The sequence below is a fragment of the Hyla sarda genome, chromosome 1 (genome assembly GCF_029499605.1).
Source record: "Hyla sarda isolate aHylSar1 chromosome 1, aHylSar1.hap1, whole genome shotgun sequence".
Taxonomy (NCBI): domain Eukaryota; kingdom Metazoa; phylum Chordata; class Amphibia; order Anura; family Hylidae; genus Hyla; species Hyla sarda.
The window spans coordinates 404,947,879-404,965,638 of NC_079189.1; the positions used below are offsets into that span (position 1 = coordinate 404,947,879).

The following is a 17,760-nucleotide window of genomic DNA, read 5'->3' on the forward strand; positions in this document are numbered from 1 at the left end:
GTGCGCCGGGCGGAGATCGGACCGGGATGCCTGCTGAAATCATTCAGACCCCCCCCATGTCGGCTTTCGCGGCAGATCGCAAGTGAATTCACACTTGCGATTTGCGCGATTCCGGGTCATTACGGGTCTATAGTGACCCGGTGACCCGGAATGTAAGGGGGATCGCGGGTCTCTAAGACACCCAGGATCCCCCTGAAGCGATAGGAGTGAGGTGGCACGGGTGCCAACCCTCCTATCCCTGCTATTGGTGGTCTAGACGCGACCACCAATAGAAGATCGGGGGCGGGGGGGTTTACTTTTGTTTTTCCCATTCTGCCCTCCCACAATAGGCGGGACAGGATGGGGAAACGACGGCGCCGAAGATCCACTTACCGATCCGGGCGGGCGACGGAGGCTGTGGGCGACGGAGATCGGCGGGCGGCGATGACGTGCGGCTGGATCCGACGGAAGCCGGTGAGTTGCCTAGCAACATCTGAAGGGTACAGTTTGGGACCATTATACAGTGGTCTCTAACTGTAGCCCTCCAGATGTTGCAAAACTACAACTCCCAGCATGCCCAGACAGCTGTTTGGGCATGCTGGAATATGTAGTTTTGCAACAGCTGGAGGGCTACAGTTTGAGACCACTATCTAGTGGTCCCTAAACTGTAGCCCTCCAGATCTTGCAAAACTACAACTCCTAGCATGCCCAAACAACTGTTTGCTGTCAGGGCATGCTGGGTATTGTAGTTTTGCAACAGCTGGAGGACCACAGTTTGGAGATCACTTTGCAGTGTTCTCTAAAACTGTAGCCCTCCAGATGTTGCAAAACTACAAATCCCAGCATGTCCAAACAACAATCAGCTGTCTCGGCATGCTGGGAGTTGTAGTTGCGTACCTCCAGCTATTGCATAACTACATCTCATTTTGCAACAGCTGGAGGCAGACTGGTTGGAAAATGCTGAGTTAGGTAACAGAACCTAACTGAAGGTTTTCCAACCATTGTGTCTTCAGCTGTTTTAAAAGTACAACTCCCAGCATGCACGGTCTGTCAGTACACGCTGGGAGTTGTTTTGAAACAGCTGCAGGTTTGCCCCCCCATGTGAACGTACAGGGTACATTCACACGGGCAGGCTTACAGTAAGTTTCCTGCTTCAAGTTTGGGCTGCGGCAAATTTTTCGCCGCAGCTCAAACTCCTAGCGGGAAACTCACCGTAACATGCCAGTGCGAATGTACCCTAAAAACACTACACTACACTACCACCTAATAAAGAGTAAAACACAACATATACACCCCTTACGCTGTCCCCCCCCCAATAAAAATTAAAACCATATTGTATGGCAGAGTTTCCAAAACGGAGCCTCCAGCTGTTGCAAAACAACAACTCCCAGCATTTCCGGACAGCCACTGACTGTCCAGGCATGCTGGGAATTTAGCAACAGCTGGAGGCACCCTGTTTGGGAATCACTGGCGTAGAATACCCCTATGTCCACCCCTATGCGATCCCTAATTTAGTCCTCAAATGCGCAGGGAGCTCTCTTACTTTGAAGCCCTGTCATATTTCAAGGAAACAGTTTAGGGCCACATATGGGGTATCTCCATACTCGGGAGAAATTGCACTACAAATTTTGGGGGGCTTTTTCTCCTTTTACCCCCTTATGAAAAGGAAAAGTTGGGGCTACACCAGCTTGTTAGTGTAAAAAAAAATAAAAAATTTACACTAACATGCTGGTGTTGCCCTATACTTTTTATTTTCACAAGCGTTAAAAGGAAAAAAAGACCCCCAAAATTTGTAACGCAATTTCTCCTGAGTACAGAAATACCCCATATCTAGGTGTAAAATGCTCTGCGGGCGCACAACAAGGCTCAGGAGTGAGAGCGCACTATGTACATTTGAGGCCTAAATTGGTGATTTGCACAGGGGTGGCTGATTTTACAGCGGTTCTGACATTAACACAAAAAAATAAATACCCACATGTGACCCCATTTTGGAAACTACACCCCTTATGTAATAAGGGGTACAGAGAGCATTTACACCCCACAGGTGTCTGACAGATTTTTGGAACAGTCGTCCGTGAAAATGAAAAATAAAATTTTTTATTTGCACAGCCCACTGTTCCAAAGATCTGTCAAACGCCAGTGGTGTGTAAATACTCACTGCACCCCTTATTAAATTCTGTGAGGGGTGTAGTTTCCAAAATAGGGTCACATGTGGGGGGGGTCCACTGTTCTGGCATCACGGGGGGCTTTGTAAACGCACATGGCCCCTGACTTCAATTTCAAAATGTTTTTTTCCCAAAAGCTCAATGGCGCTCCTTCTCTTCTGAGCATTGTAGTGCGCCAGCAGAGCACTTGACGTCCACACATGGGGTATTTCCATACTCAGAAGAGATGGGGTTACAAATTTTGGGGGGTCTTTTCTGCTTTTAACCCTTGCAAAAATGTGAAATTTGGGGGGAAGCACACATTTTAGTGAAACATTTTTTTTTCTTTTTACATATGCAAAAGTCGTGAAACCCCTGTAGGGTATTAAGGCTCACTTTATTCCTTGTTACGTTCCTCAAGGGGTCTAGTTTCCAAAATGGTATGCCATGTGTTTTTATTTTTTGCTGTTCTGGCACCATAGGGGCTTCCTAAATGTGACATGCCCCCCGAGCAAAATTTGCTCTCAAAAAGCCAAACATGACTCCTTCTCTTTTGAGCATTGTAGTTCGCCCGTAGTGCACTTCAGGTCAACTTATGGGGTACCTCCATACTCAGAAGAGATGGGGTTACAAATTTCGGGGGGTATTTTCTACCATTAACCCTTGCAAAAATTTGGAATTTTGGGGGAAACACATTTTAGTGAAAAACATTTTTTTCTTTTACATATGCAAAAGTCGTGAAACACCTGTGGGGTATTAAGGCTCACTTAATTCCTTATTACGTTCCTCAAGGGGTCTTGTTTCCAAAATGGTATGGCATGTGGGGTTTTATTGCTGTTCTGGCACCATAGGGGCTTCCTAAAGGCAACATTTCAGAAAAACGTACTCTCCAAAATCCCCTTGTCGCTCCTTCGCTTCTGAGCCCTCTACTGCGCCCGCCGAACACTTTACATAGACATATGAGGTATGTGCTTACTCGAGAGAAATTGGGCTACAAACATAAGTATAAATGTTCTCCTTTTACCCATTGTAAAAATGCAAAAATTGGGTCTACAAGAACATGCGAGTGTAAAAAATGAAGATTGTGAATCTTCTCCTTCACTTTGCTGCTATTCCTGTGAAATACCTAAAGGGTTAAAATGCTGACTGAATGTCATTATGAATACTTTAGGGGGTGCAGTTTTTATAATGGGGTCATTTATGGGGTATTTCTAATATGAAGACCCTTCAAATCCACTTCAAACCTGAACTGGTCCCTGAAAAATAGTGAGTTTGAAAATTTTGTGAAAAATTGGAAAATTGCTCCTGAACTTTGAAGCCCTCTGGTGTCTTCCAAAAGTAAAAACTTGTCAATTTTATGATGCAAACATAAAGTAGACATATTGTATATGTGATCCAAAAAATGTTTTATTTGGAATATCCATTTTCCTTACAAGCAGAGAGCTTCAAAGTTAGAAAAATGCAAAATTTTCTAATTTTTCATAGAATTTTGGGATTTTTCACCAAGAAAGGATGCAAGTTACCGCAAAATTTTACCACTATGTTAAAGTAGAATATGTCACGAAAAAACAATCTCGGAATCACAATGAAAGGTAAAAGCATTCCAGAGTTATTAATGCTTAAAGTGACAGTGGTCAGATGTGCAAAAAATGGCCTGGTCCTACAGTGAAAATTGGCTGGGTACTTAAAGGGTTAAAACTACAGCTCCCAGCATGTCCACACATCCTTTATTTGTAGTTTTGCATACACAATAGAAATCTCCTATACTGGATACTGGTATGCTTTACGGCCGGTATCCAGTATGCTGTAAAATCTGGACTAGTCTGTCTGGCTAAAAGACAGGCGACCCCTAGTGGTGGCTATTTTGAGCTTGAATTTCAGGTGCAAATGTAAATTTTTTTTAACAGGTGTATATTGTGAAATGTCATATTATAATGAGCCCTGCAATATATGAAAAGTTTTTAACAGTGACAGTACCTCTTTAAGCATGGAGAGGTAGTATTCACACCCTAGGTGGGGGCATTTCCCGGATGCTGTGGGCGAACTGTACAATCCTTAAGGAAGTGCTCCGGGCACAATACAAGCACAAATTCTCAGTGCGTCATCATGACCTCCCCTGTTGCGTAAAATGAATATGATCCACTTGCATAGCCTCTTCGGCAAGAGGCGCAGGAAACTGAAGAGGTGGATGTTGAAACATGGGTGCCAGGCTAGGATATCTCCATGTTCAGGCTGGTTCCCTCTCTAAGCGCAGTTCCTCTTGTCTCTGAGCAAAACGCACATCAATGAATGTGGCACACAAGCCCTCATCATTCCATGCAAGTTCTGAGGCTAGAGTGCGGAATTGAACCGCGTAGTCACCAACGGAAGAATTCCCTTGACAGAGGTTCAGCAAAGCCGTCTCAGCAGAAGAGGCACGTACGGGTTCCACAAAGACATTGTGAAATTTGGCCAAGAAATCCGACAAATTGGAGGATACCGGATCACCACGGTCCCAAAATGGTGTAGCCCAGGCCAGGGCCTTTCCGGGCAGTAGACTAATGACAAAGGCCACCTTCACACCTTCCGTTGGAAACTGTTCAGACATGAGCTCCAACTGCATGGAGCACTGTGTGACGAAGCCTCTGCATAACTTGGAATCACCATCATACTTAGAAGGTAAAGGCAGATGTAACTGGGAGCCAGAAGACACTGCCGGAACTGGTGATGGGAGTGGGCCAGGTTGCGGTACCTGCTGCTGTTGTTGCTGCAAGGCCAATAGCTGTTGCATCATAGCAGAAAATTGGGTAAGTTGCTGCGCCTGTCGCGCCAATTGCTGAGACTGATGTTCCACAATGGAGGGAAGATCCGTGACTTCAGGCAGGGGTACCTCAGTGGGATCCATGGCTGGATCTTACTGTAACACTAGCGTTTCAGTAGACTCGATCACTGATGATAGTGGATCCGCTGGACCTGTGGGGTAGAGGACTCGGACTGTACCAGGGAGCGGAGTCTAAGGTGCCACTGGTTATCACCAGAGCCCGCCGCAAAGCGGGATGGACTTCGAGGCACAGGTGGGATAAGGCAACTCGTGGTCTGGCTAGCAGGTGAGGGCAGGTGGCACAGTAGCGTAGTCAGAAAAGTAGCAAATAGTCAGTAGGTAGGCGGCAAAGGAGCAAGGTCAGGTCACAGAGCAAGGATATGATGCACAGCTAGGCAATACACAGGAATGCTTTCTCTAAGGCTCTAGGACAACAAAGATCCAGCAGAGAAGTGTGGGAGGTGGAGGAATTTATCAATGAGCCACAGGTGTTACTTCCATAATGGACTTATTGGCCCTATAAATGTTAAAGCACCGGCGTGCGCACCCTAGGGGACAGGGACACGCACGCCAGAGCAGAGAGGCAGAGGCCGGAGAAGCACCAGGTGAGTGACGAGCTGGGATTCACATGCAGGCGCATCGTGTGATGCGCATCCCAGCCCCGCCGGCAGCGGCAGATAATGGGACCATGCACTCATGGCCAGAGTGTGCAGCCGAAGCGCATAACGTAACAAGGGATCAATTTATGTAGGTGGGCAGGGACCTAAAAATGTAGCCGACGATAATAAAAATGTAGTGTGTGTGTTTTTAACTTTATTTTTAAATATTTCTTAGGTAGTACTACTACTCCCAGCATGGAACACACTGTTCCATGATGGAAGTAGTAGTTCTTGTACTAATAGGACAGATCACCCCGGGTGTCACTCCTGACACCCGATGTGATTGTCCATAATATAGCAGAGATGCGGAGCAGCTCTATACAGCACTCGCATCTCTGCACTATAGAAATTCACATCACTCATTCATTTTTTCCACCCAGAGTGGGGAGTGGCCGGATGGTGGCAGCCAATCACAGCTCTCAGGGGGAAATAAGAATGGTGAGTGGCCGCACGGAGTACAGAGCAGAGATGAGGAGCGCAGGAATAGGCCGCTCCGCATCTCAGGGATGAAGGATGATCGCAGTGGGTGTCAGGAATGACAACTGCTGTGATCTGTCTTTAACTGCTGGTACTACTGCCCCCAACATGGAGCACACTCTGCTCCATGCTGGGAGCTGTAGTAGATGCATTAATAGACAGAATGCAGCGAGTTTCACTCCTGACACCCCCTGTGATCCTCCTGTATCATGTATAGATGCAGCCGGCCGCTCTTCTATGGTCCCCTGCACTGCCATATATACACCTATTCATATTTCCCACAAAGAGCTGTGATTGGCTAAAATCATCTGGCCAATCACAGCTCTCTGCGGGAAATATGAATAGGTATATATATACGGCAGTGCAGGGGATCATAGAAGAGTGGCCAGCCACATCTATGAATTATACAGGAGGATCGCAACAGACGATGGGCGATCTGTCAATTAGTATAGGTACTTCTACTCCCATCATGGAACAGTGTATTCCATGCTGGGAGTAGTAGAACTAAAAACTAAAAAATTCCAAAAATAAAGAAAAAAAGTGAAAAACACACACTACATTTTTATTATTATCTGCTACATTTTTAGTTCCCTGCCCGCACACATAAATTACTAGTCTGTTAACACCCTTGCTGTTGCTACTTCCAACCAGGCCTAAACAAACACAACTTATGATCCCACAAAAAGGGATAGATTTTCTGCTTTTTATACAAAAGCTATTTCTTCTTCACTAATTTGGGACAGCAATTCTGTTGCTACTCCCAAGAAGCGATGATTTTTGGAATGCTTGGTAACAACAACTGCATCTTCCAACATCTCCATGTGCATTTAAACACTGGCAGATATCTACCAACAACCAGGGATACTTTATACAGATATATATATATATATATATATATATATATATATATATATATATATATATTTATATATGACTTCATTTTAGTGTTAATGAGATTAAAATATATTTTAACATATTAAACAAGCTATTAGTTACCACGGGTTACCGCATGTTATCATAACAGGCTGAAAAAACACTTTGAACTAGTTGAATAAATTCCTATTAGTGTTATATAGGGCTTTAGAGCTCTTAGACAGTATAATAAACATGTTTAGGGGCTAATTTCATTGCTGATTTGCGTTAAATTAGTTCAACCAGAGCCGAGTCAGTCGAGTTGAAAGCTTCACTCATCTCTATTTTGCAGCCAATTTAGAGATTGCGGGTGTTAGCTGAAGATCTCTGTGAGGGAACAACGCAGATAGAAGTGGGACCACACAGATATGATAATTGTAGTAAAGCAGTACTACAGAAAGCCTTCTGCATATGTTCTGTCAGGGCAAAATATATATATATTTTTCAATAGTAAAGTTTATTAAAGATTTTAAACATACAAAGTAGTAAATGTGCAAGTGACCAAGGGGCCAAAATATGTGGTGCACATGCGCCCAAAAGAAATAGACAGGTAGTATGGCAAACAAGTCATAATAGGAGCAGTAACACTAGTCTTTTAGGACTCCAACATGACAACAATAAACACTTAGGCATACATGGCAGACAATAAAATATCAGCACCTAGTCTGGCACAAGTGTTCCTACAAGAAAAAGAGAAGAGCAAGAATAAATGAGAAAGGGAGAAGGCTTCCAGGTAGACCGGAAGAAAGACAGGAGGAGTTGGAAGGAGACAGAAAAACACAGGCAGAGAGAGAGAGAGACAATAAAGAGGACTAACCTTTCAGCACGGTGCACTGGCGAGAACCCCAACATCTGACAGACTGACATCATATGTAAGGGCACACGCTCAAGGCATCAGTCAGTAGACATTTCTTGAGAGTCCAAGTGGAGAGTTCTGTATGTGTCAGAGGAGAGAAAGGATATCCACGGTCCCCATATGAGATAGTGTCTCTCCACTTGCCCTCTGGAGTCTGCCAGCAACTCCTCCATCCTATGTAGATGGGAGAGTTCCTGGAGCCAAGAAGTGAATATGGGAGCAGAGGAAGATTTCCACAATCGGGGGATGACCGTACGAGCCGCCAGAAGCATAAAGCTAACTAGTCGGGCGGACCACTTTGGCAAAGAGGGTGGGAGCATGGAGAGAAGAAGGGGGCCTGGGGACTCAGGTAAATGGATAGACGTCAATTGGTGAATTACATCCAGTACTTGGGACCAAAAAGGAGTCAGTTTCGGGCATAATAACCATATATGGGACATTGACCCTCCTGGCTCACCACATCTCCAACAGGCATCAGAAACACCTGGGTAAAATTTGGATAAAAGGGTTGGTCCCCGGTACCATCTTGTTATAATTTTGTAATTAGTTTCCTGTGCCCTGCAGGAAATCGACAACTTATGGCAAAGTCGGAATGCTTTCTCCCACTCTTCATCATCGAATGCTGTGGCTAATTCCCTCTCCCAACCGATCCGAAAAGGTAGTGGATCAGTCTGAAGCGTATCAAGAAGAAGGGCATAGATGGAGCGAATTGGACAGAGCGTCCGAGAATCTGAAATACACAATTTTTCAAAGGTGGAAAGGGGGCGGTGTAATTTAAGTGTGTCCCTGGCCTGTACATAAAAGGGACTAAGCTGAGAATATTGAAAGGCAAAATATTTTTTTATTAGAAGTTTTTTTTTTATTAGAAGTTTTTTTTTTTTTTTACATTAAAGGGGTATTCTGTGCAAAAACATCTTATCCCCAATCCAAAGCATAGGGGATACGATGTCTGATTGCGGGGGGCCTGCTGCTGGGACCCCCACGATCTCCCTGCAGCACCCGCATTCTATGCAGGGATGCGTGTCCTGTTTCGGAAACCTCCGGGTTTCCGGAACTGGGGACATGACGTCACGCCCCCTCCATTCATGTCTATGGGAGGGGGCGTGATGGCCGTCACACCCCCTGCCATAGAAATGAATGGAGGGGGCGTGGCGCGACTACCCGTCCCCGGAAACCCGGAGGTTTCAGAAACTGGAGACGCAGCCCCGCATAGAATGTGGCTGCTGCAGGGAGATGGCGGGGGGTCTCAGCAGTGGCCCCCTGCGATCAGACATCTTATCCCCCATCTTTTGGATAGGGAATAAGATGATTTTGAACAGAATACCCCTCTAACTGTGAAAAGGCTGTCAATTGTTGGTTTTTGTGTTTCTTTTGTGTTCTTTCAAGGATGCCAATTAGAGATGACCGAAGTTACAGTGATTTGATTCGTCACGAACCTCGCAGCTCGGCAGTTGCTGACTTTAGCCTGCATAAATTAGTTCAGCTTTCTGGTGCTCCGTTGGCTGGAAAAGGTGGATACAGTCCTAGGAGACTCTCTCCTAGGACTGTGTCACCTATTCCAGCCCACCGGAGCACCTGAAAGCTGAACAAATTTATGCAGGCTAAAGTCAGCCACTGCCGAGCCGAGAGGTTTGTGACGAATCGAATTACTGTAACTTCGCTCATCTCTAATGCCAATCCTGTTGCTATGCCCCAAAATAGGAATTGTTCATCACAGCTTTTAAAAAGACATTGCTTCTTCACTTTCCAGGCAGAAAACCTGTTACTACTCTCAAAAACGTGAATTGATTCCTCAGTTAGGGGTTGGAGGGGCCATCCCTTGAATTACCTTTTTTTTTTTTTTTTTCCCCCTTTTGCTTCATGTATATTAGATTGATAACAACAGAAATAAATACATCATTTCAATACTACAAGGAATTCATTTCACATTATTTATTCCCTTGCTTTTAGACACCACAGGGACAGGTTTCAGCTAAAAACCCTATAATAGCCCTGCTTTTTTTTTTATTGCTGAGCATCTAAGATATTACATTTCATATTTTCCTATTGACTTCCAGTCTACGTCTTGTCACAACATTTTTGGCCCAGGTAACAAATGTTACAAATATAATAAAATAAAAATGCCATAAAAATATGTGCCATTTTTTGACAAGCTTTTTTTTTTTTAATTTTTTTTTTTACAAATTGATGAACAATTAACTTCATTAAGGAGACTTTATGCAAGTGACTATAATAGATTAGGTTTTCATATTATTTTGTTTTACTACTTTTTTTTAAATTAGAAATTCCATTGCAAACCTTTTATAGAAAACTCCAGTATCGTTCAGTAATTATTGTTAAAATATATGTAAAAATACTGTAAATGGGTATTGCTCTACCTTCAAGACTAGGGATCCACATAAGCCTTCTACTGATCTGAATAGACAAAAAGCTAGACTTAACTCCATAGTGAGAAAAGTGAGCAACTAAGATTTAAAACTTAATAAAACAATTAATGATGTTAATATTTTTTAGAACAAAATATCTGTGTTAATAACTTTAATTTGCATTTTTGTTAGTGAAGAATTTGTATAGTATATGAGACAAATGAGAGGATATTGGAATGAAAGCACTGTAGCTGAATTTATATTATTGGGATTTCCATTAAGTCAAAGATTTCAGAGGTTTTTATTTTTTATATTTTTCATTGCATATGTGTTAACAGTTACTGGAAACCTGCTTATCATTGCCATCATTCGAGCTGACTTGCATCTCCATCGTCCTATGTACTTTTTTCTTAGTAATTTTGCTTTTATGCAGATTTGTTATGTCACTGTGACTGTTCCTACATTACTTATTGGCCTTTTGGTCAAAAGAAACAAAATATCCACTGGTGCTTGCTTTTCTCAGTGTTATTTTTTCTTTTTTCTCGGGGGAATTGAGAATTTTTTGCTGGCAATGATGGCCTATGACCGATATGTGGCGATCTGTTATCTGCTGAGGTATAATACCATAATGACGCCAACGTTTTGTTGGAGTTTGGCATGTGGTTGTTGGTTAGGCATCTTTCTTGGCTCTTTACTCCCTGTGAACATCCTAGCAAGACTATCCTTTTGTGGAGCAAATATTATTAACCATTATTTTTGTGATGTGTCCCCACTTCTAAAATTGTCCTGTTCAGACACCTCTCTGTTGAAATTGTACTTTTTTGGTTTGATGTGGGTCATTGTTTTCAGCTGTCTCTTGTTCATTCTTGTGTCGTACGTGAATATCATTATTGCAATCATGAAAATCTCCTCCATACTGGGTCGCCAGAAGGTATTCTCCACATGTGGTTCCCACCTTACAGTTGTGATTATTTACTTTGGTGCTGTCATATTCATGTACGTCAGACCAAAGGACAGTTATGCCTTCGAGGAGGACAAGTTGATCTCTGTTTTCTACTCCATTTTAACTCCTCTTTTAAATCCATTCATTTATTGCCTGAGAAACAAAGAAGTACAAAATGCATTGCAAAAAAGTATTCAGGCTAGAAAAATGATTCCAAGTTTTTACATGTAAATAAAATATTCTATGTGTGATTATATTATATATTATATTATATAGATGTATTATATTGCCTAATGCAAATGTCTGGGCACTGTTTGGGAAGTTGCATGCTCTCTTGATTTCTAATTGAAAGGTTAACACAAACTGTCCAGGTAAGATCCTGTTAATGTCATGCTAGTGATACATGCTAAGAATATCTATAAAGGCTATTTCAGGTCAGTATATGTTGGTATACGACAAAGAGAGAGTACGCATGGAAAATTAGGCTATTACGATAGAAATATATTTAGTAAAATTAGCATACCACACAGTATATATTTCTACAATGGGACCCAATGGAAGACGTTGCATGCTTATGCAGTGAAAGAAAAAAAATCACAAACTTCCACCAGAGGTATATACTGGGACCTTTTCATGTTGTAAACAGTACTTCAAATAAAGGGATATACAGGATGTAAATAAGCCTAACTGATGTATATATGACATAGTGGGGGCGTTTTACTAAGAGTGGAGTTTTCTTTGTGGGTTTTGATTCCCAACAGATATTTTTTTTCACGGTATTTACAAATTTTTCTCTACATTTTGCACTTTTCCCTACATTTAGCTTTTTTACAACTGCTCTGAACTGTCGGGTTTTCCTCAGCTCAAATCCACAATATTTAATGTGGGAACATTAGTAAATTTGTTTTATCATATAACTTTTACAAAATTTTTACAACTGTTGGGGACATGCCCCTTTTGTCAGAACCACGCCCCCTTTCACCAGCAGCCAAACCCCCTTATCTGGGTTTTGAATTTAGTTACCCAAAAATTGAACAAAGGCTCAGATAGCAACCTAGGCCACTTGTAACTACTCTCACAGAAAAGGAGGCAATCTAGGTAAAGTTTAACAAATATATAATCTTTATTTAACAGTAGATAAAAAATACATACACATTAAAATCACGAGAGGCATGATGTGGTGGTCAGACAAACACACACTGAAAAGCGGAGTGAGACTGTCCCAAGTATTAGACTTAGGGATTAATGCAAATTAGTAAACCATAGTAGTTATCTCTGTATATACAGTAAAATCCTCCAACATACAATAGAATGACTGACTGAGCAGAGTTAATGAATATATAAATAAATGGAGGTAACAGTATAACAGATGAAGTATCCAGGATCAAGTAATAGAAAAGGGGAGACTGAAAATGAAAGCAAAACATATATAATCAACAGTACCAGTCATGCACCCTATAGAGGAACATCTCACCTACCCTGAACGCGTTTTCGCTATTCGCTTCGTCTGGGGGCGTCAGACGAAGCGAATAGCGAAAACGCGTTCGGGGTAGGTGAGATGTTCCTCTATAGGGTGCATGACTGGTACTGTTGATTATATATGTTTTGCTTTCATTTTCAGTCTCCCCTTTTCTATTACTTGATCCTGGATACATCATCTGTTATACTGTTACCTCCATTTATTTATATATTCATTAACTCTGCTCAGTCAGTCATTCTATTGTATGTTGGAGGATTTTACTGTATATACAGAGATAACTACTATGGTTTACTAATTTGCATTAATCCCTAAGTCTAATACTTGGGACAGTCTCACTCCGCTTTTCAGTGTGTGTTTGTCTGACCACCACATCATGCCTCTCGTGATTTTAATTTGTATGTATTTTTTTATCTACTGTTAAATAAAGATTATATATTTGTTAAACTTTACCTAGATTCCTCCTTTTCTGTGAGAGTGGGTTTTGAATTTCCAGTGACCAGTATTAGAGAGTGTGACAACGATAACACCACATTTAAGACACATGTAACAATAGCGAGACACATGACACAGGGGAGGGAAAATTACTTATTGTGCCCAATTTGGACACTAAGGGGTTGTTCTTACTATTGTTGCCATGTTGGGAACATGCCCCTTTTGTCAGAACCACGCCCCCTTTCACCAGCAGCCAAACCCCCTTTTCTGGGTTTTCTTGTGAAATAGAGTGTTTTAGTTTTTTTGGTCACAAATTCTGGTGCATTATTCAGGTGCAAAACCTGAGGAATAAGATTCGGGATAACGTTAGTAAATTTTTTACTTTTTTTTCAAGTAAATTCTTGTGGTCTGTCAATTAATAGTTCAAATAGCAAAATCTTATAGGCATGGTAACCAAGAAGGCACTGGCTGGCAAGTATCCTAAACATCAATACTGTTGCCCCCTACTGTTAGTCTAAGCATAAGATATATATATATATATATATATATATATATATATATATATATATATATATACAGAATATATCTATAGATATTTATATATATATATATATATATATATATATATATATAACTCAATGTGTGTTTCTGTGTGTGTGTATGTATGTTCCAGCATCACCTCCAAACAACTAAAGATATTAACCCCTTATGGACTCAAGGTTTTCCCATTTTTGCATTTTCATTTTCCCTCATCACCTTTTAAAAATCACAACACTTTCAACTTTGCACCTAAAATTCACTCCACTTCTTTACATTGACATTAGTCATTTTACAAAAAAATTTACGGCAAAACGGAAAATAAATTCAACACCATTTTGTAACTTTTGGGGGCTTCTGTTTCTACACAGAGGATTATCTTTATTCTGTAGGTCCATATGGTTAAAATGATACCCTACTTATATAGGTTGGATTTTATATTACTTCTGAAAAAAATCATAACTACATGCAGGAAAATTTATACGTTTAAAATTGTCTGACCCCTATAACCCTTTTATTTTTCCGTGTACGGGCCGGTATCAGGGCAAATTTTTTTTATCAATACCATTTTTGTTTTGATTGTACTTTTTGATCGATTTTTTTGTGCTATAAAAAGTGACCAAAAATATAAAAGATGGGTTTTTGTTTCAAGTCCCATGCAAGTATATGGGACTTCCAGTACCTTACTTCACAAGGTTCGCTCTGCATCTCCTGGTTAATGTGTCAGTCTGGCTTGCAAGCCACAAACCATCTCACAAAGACACGTCCACTGTTTAAGTCCCACCCCTTTTTTTCTCTACCCTTTTTGTGCATCGGTCTGGCTTGCAAATCACGCCCAGTCCCACAAAGCCACGTCCCCTTCTATTTTCAGCTTACAATATCTTCATGTCAAATCAGTCCCACCTGAGGACAGGATATGAGAATGGGATATGAGATCGGGATATGAGGACAGGATATGAGGATGGGACAAAAGGACGGCATATGAGGACAGCATATGAGGACGGGATATGAGGTCGGGATATGAGGACGGGATATGAGGTCAGGATATGAGGACAGGACATGAGGATTGGATATAAGGATGGGATATGATGTTGGGATATAAGAACGGGATATGAGGTCTGGATATGGGGTCAGGGTACATGGATGGATATGGGGTCGGGCTATGAGGACTGCATATGAGGACGGGATATGAGGTCGGGATATGAGGACGGGATAGGAGGTCGGGATATGAGGTCGGAATATGGGGACGGGATATGAGGACGGGATATGGGGTTGGGATATGAGGACGGGATATGAGGACGGGATAGGAGGTCGAGATAGGAGGTCGGGATGGGAGGTTGGGATAGGAGGTCGGGATATGAGGACGGGATATGAGGATGGGATATGAGGACCGGATATGAGGTCGATATATGAGGACAGGATAGGAGGTCGGGATATGAGGTTGAGATATGAGGCTGGGATATAAAGACGGGATATGAGGTCGGATATGAGGATAGGATATGAGGTTGAGATATGAGGACGGGATATGGGGTTGGGATATGACAACAATATATGAGGATGGGATATGAAGTCAAAAGCCTCCTTCTTTGTTGATTTTCCTCCCCAACAAGAATTAGGAAGGAAAAACCTTATATATTGTGATAAGGTGGCAAGGAAAGGGTTTATTTCCTTTGCTCACCCTGAAGATTCTCTCACCTGCTTCTTAAGTAATGAGGCAGCAGGGAAGGGAGGTGTATATAAGATGGACACCCAGTCTGGTCTGGGCTCTCCCTGGGAAACAGTATGCTGGCTGTTAGAGGAGGAGACACACGGACCCTGATTAGGTAACATGCAGAAGGCCCTGCGAGTGGTCCAAGAAGTGGTGTGAACTGTGAGTAACAGGTTGCAGGAGACACATGTTTAACTGGCTGAGGATAGCTCAGCAGTTCGTAGTCAGGGCATGCTGATACGTGTAGTCAGTGACCAGACAGTCTAGGGCTTTATTTTGTTCCTGTTTATGTTTTGTTTTACCTGCAACCTGTGGAAATAAAGCTGGCGAGGAGCCAGATTTGTATGCGGAACTGTGGTCTGTGGAGTTATTGTGAGGAACGTGTCCCGTAGCAAGTGACCAGGACGATCCCAGAGCTAATCCCCAAGACGGATCGTCAAAATATATATATAGTATCTCTGCTCAGCTCTCGCATTGTTGTAAATATTTCAGTGTTGATTGTTGTGTCCCCACAAAATAACTCAATACACAGCCATTAGAGATGAGAGAAACTTTTCAAAAATTCGATTTGGCCGATTCGCCGAATTTTCCCGAAAAGTTAGTTTCGATCCGAATTTGTTGGCGGCGAATCAATATTAAAAAAGGCTATTTGTAGCCTACATACAGCCTCTATAGGGGTATAGAACACTTTGCTGTGTCCTAAAACGCATATGGAGTGTGCTGGGGTAGTGAAATAATACTGTTATTCAGAATAGAATGCAGATTACCGGCATCGCTCTTAGAATCCCTGCCGCACAGCAGCACAATGACAGAGCCTGGTGGTGGCATCAGTGTCAGGAGACCATATAGTGACTGAATGACATAGCGTGGAAATGTTGGCAGCAAGAGGAGACCATTTAGTGGCTGAATGGCACAGCGTGGAGTTGGCTGATGCACTAGTACACTACACACCAGGGCTTCACAATCCCCCCAAAAAAACAACACAATATATGACATTTTTGACAAAGATTTCTCATTGGTAGCACCCGCTATCCAAAAATTTGAAATTAACAGACCCAGGTCCCACCTTTGCGGCATCAGTAACCCATATATTGCCTGAAGGACACAGCCTGGAGTTGGCTGATGCACCAGTACACACCAGGGCTTCACAATCCCCCCTCCAAAAACAACACAATGAGACATTTTTGTCAAAGATTTCTCATTGGTAGCACCCGCTATCCAAAAATGTGAAATTTCCAGAACCAGGCCCCACCCCTGCGGCATCAGTAACCCATATATTGCCTGCATGACACAGCCTGGAGATGGCTGATGCAAGAGTACACACCAGGGCTTCACACCCCCCCCAAAAAAAAACAACACAATATATGACATTTTTGACAAATATTTCTCTGGCTGATGCACCAGTACACACCAGGGCTTCACAATCCCCCCTCCAAAAACAACACAATGAGACATTTTTGTCAAAGATTTCTCATTGGTAGCACCTGCTATCCAAAAATTTGAAATTTCCAGACCCAGTCCCCACCTCTGCGGCATCAGGAATCCATATATTGCCTGAAGGACACAGCCTGGAGTTGGCTGATGCACCAGTACACACCCGGGCTTCACAATCCCCTCCAAAAAGAAATACCTTTGTGTAAGAACAAGCGCATATCCAACAGTTCACAAGACTCTATAATGCAGGACAGTGGACCACCCAAAGACATTCTTCTCAAAAATAATAAACCACACGTTTGAATTTTTTTTTATAAAAACTAATTCAATATGTGCGTAAGCGCATCTGTCTCCAAAAGATCAGATCACCAAAGGACTTTTTTCACCTAAAATGATGAAACAGAGTTAATCCATGTCCGTTTTTTTTTCATAAAAAAATTCAATTTTATTACCGATAAAATTATCAGTAAATAAAAAAAAAAAACACTACCCAAGAGTGTTTAATTTCCCCATACATTACACCAGGAGCAGTCAGGAGTAGGCCTCAGCAGTACCCAAGAGGCTTTAATAACCCCCTACCTTTGCACGATCAATTGCGAGATCGAGCAATACCAGGTGTGTTATGCCCTCAGATTTCCGGGGCCGCAGGCGCACTCCACTGAACGGATTAGCGTGTCTCTATCTTTCATCGACCGGTGCTGGTAACGCGCTAACTCCCGAAAAGGTAAGCTGCCGCGAAGCAGGTGGTCTCCCCCGGGCACTTTGGCTCCAGAATTTCCACTACTGCCACACCACGTTGACTGCCAACCGTGCTACCGCCTTGCTGACACAAGAGCAACCTGCAACTCTCTTCTCCCGATGATGAACCCCCCTTCTCCTGAGATTGAGCAATAACAGGTGTGTTATGCCCTCAGATGTCCAGAGCCTGCAGGCGCGCTCCACTGAAAGGATTAGGGTGTGTCCATCTTTTTTGGTAGCACCCACAATCCAAAAATGTTTAATTCCCAGACCCAGGCCCCTCCTCTGCGGCATC

The 17,760-nt window shown here is 42.5% G+C and overlaps 1 protein-coding gene across 1 annotated transcript; it reads left to right on the top strand.

The window, feature by feature from the left end:
- The first annotated feature begins 10,413 nt into the window (after positions 1–10,413).
- Positions 10,414–11,367, top strand: LOC130369028 (olfactory receptor 6N1-like). Its single transcript, XM_056573720.1, has one exon. It carries the CDS (start codon positions 10,414–10,416, stop codon positions 11,365–11,367), a length of 954 nt encoding a protein of 317 aa, XP_056429695.1.
- The last annotated feature ends 6,393 nt before the right edge of the window (positions 11,368–17,760 follow it).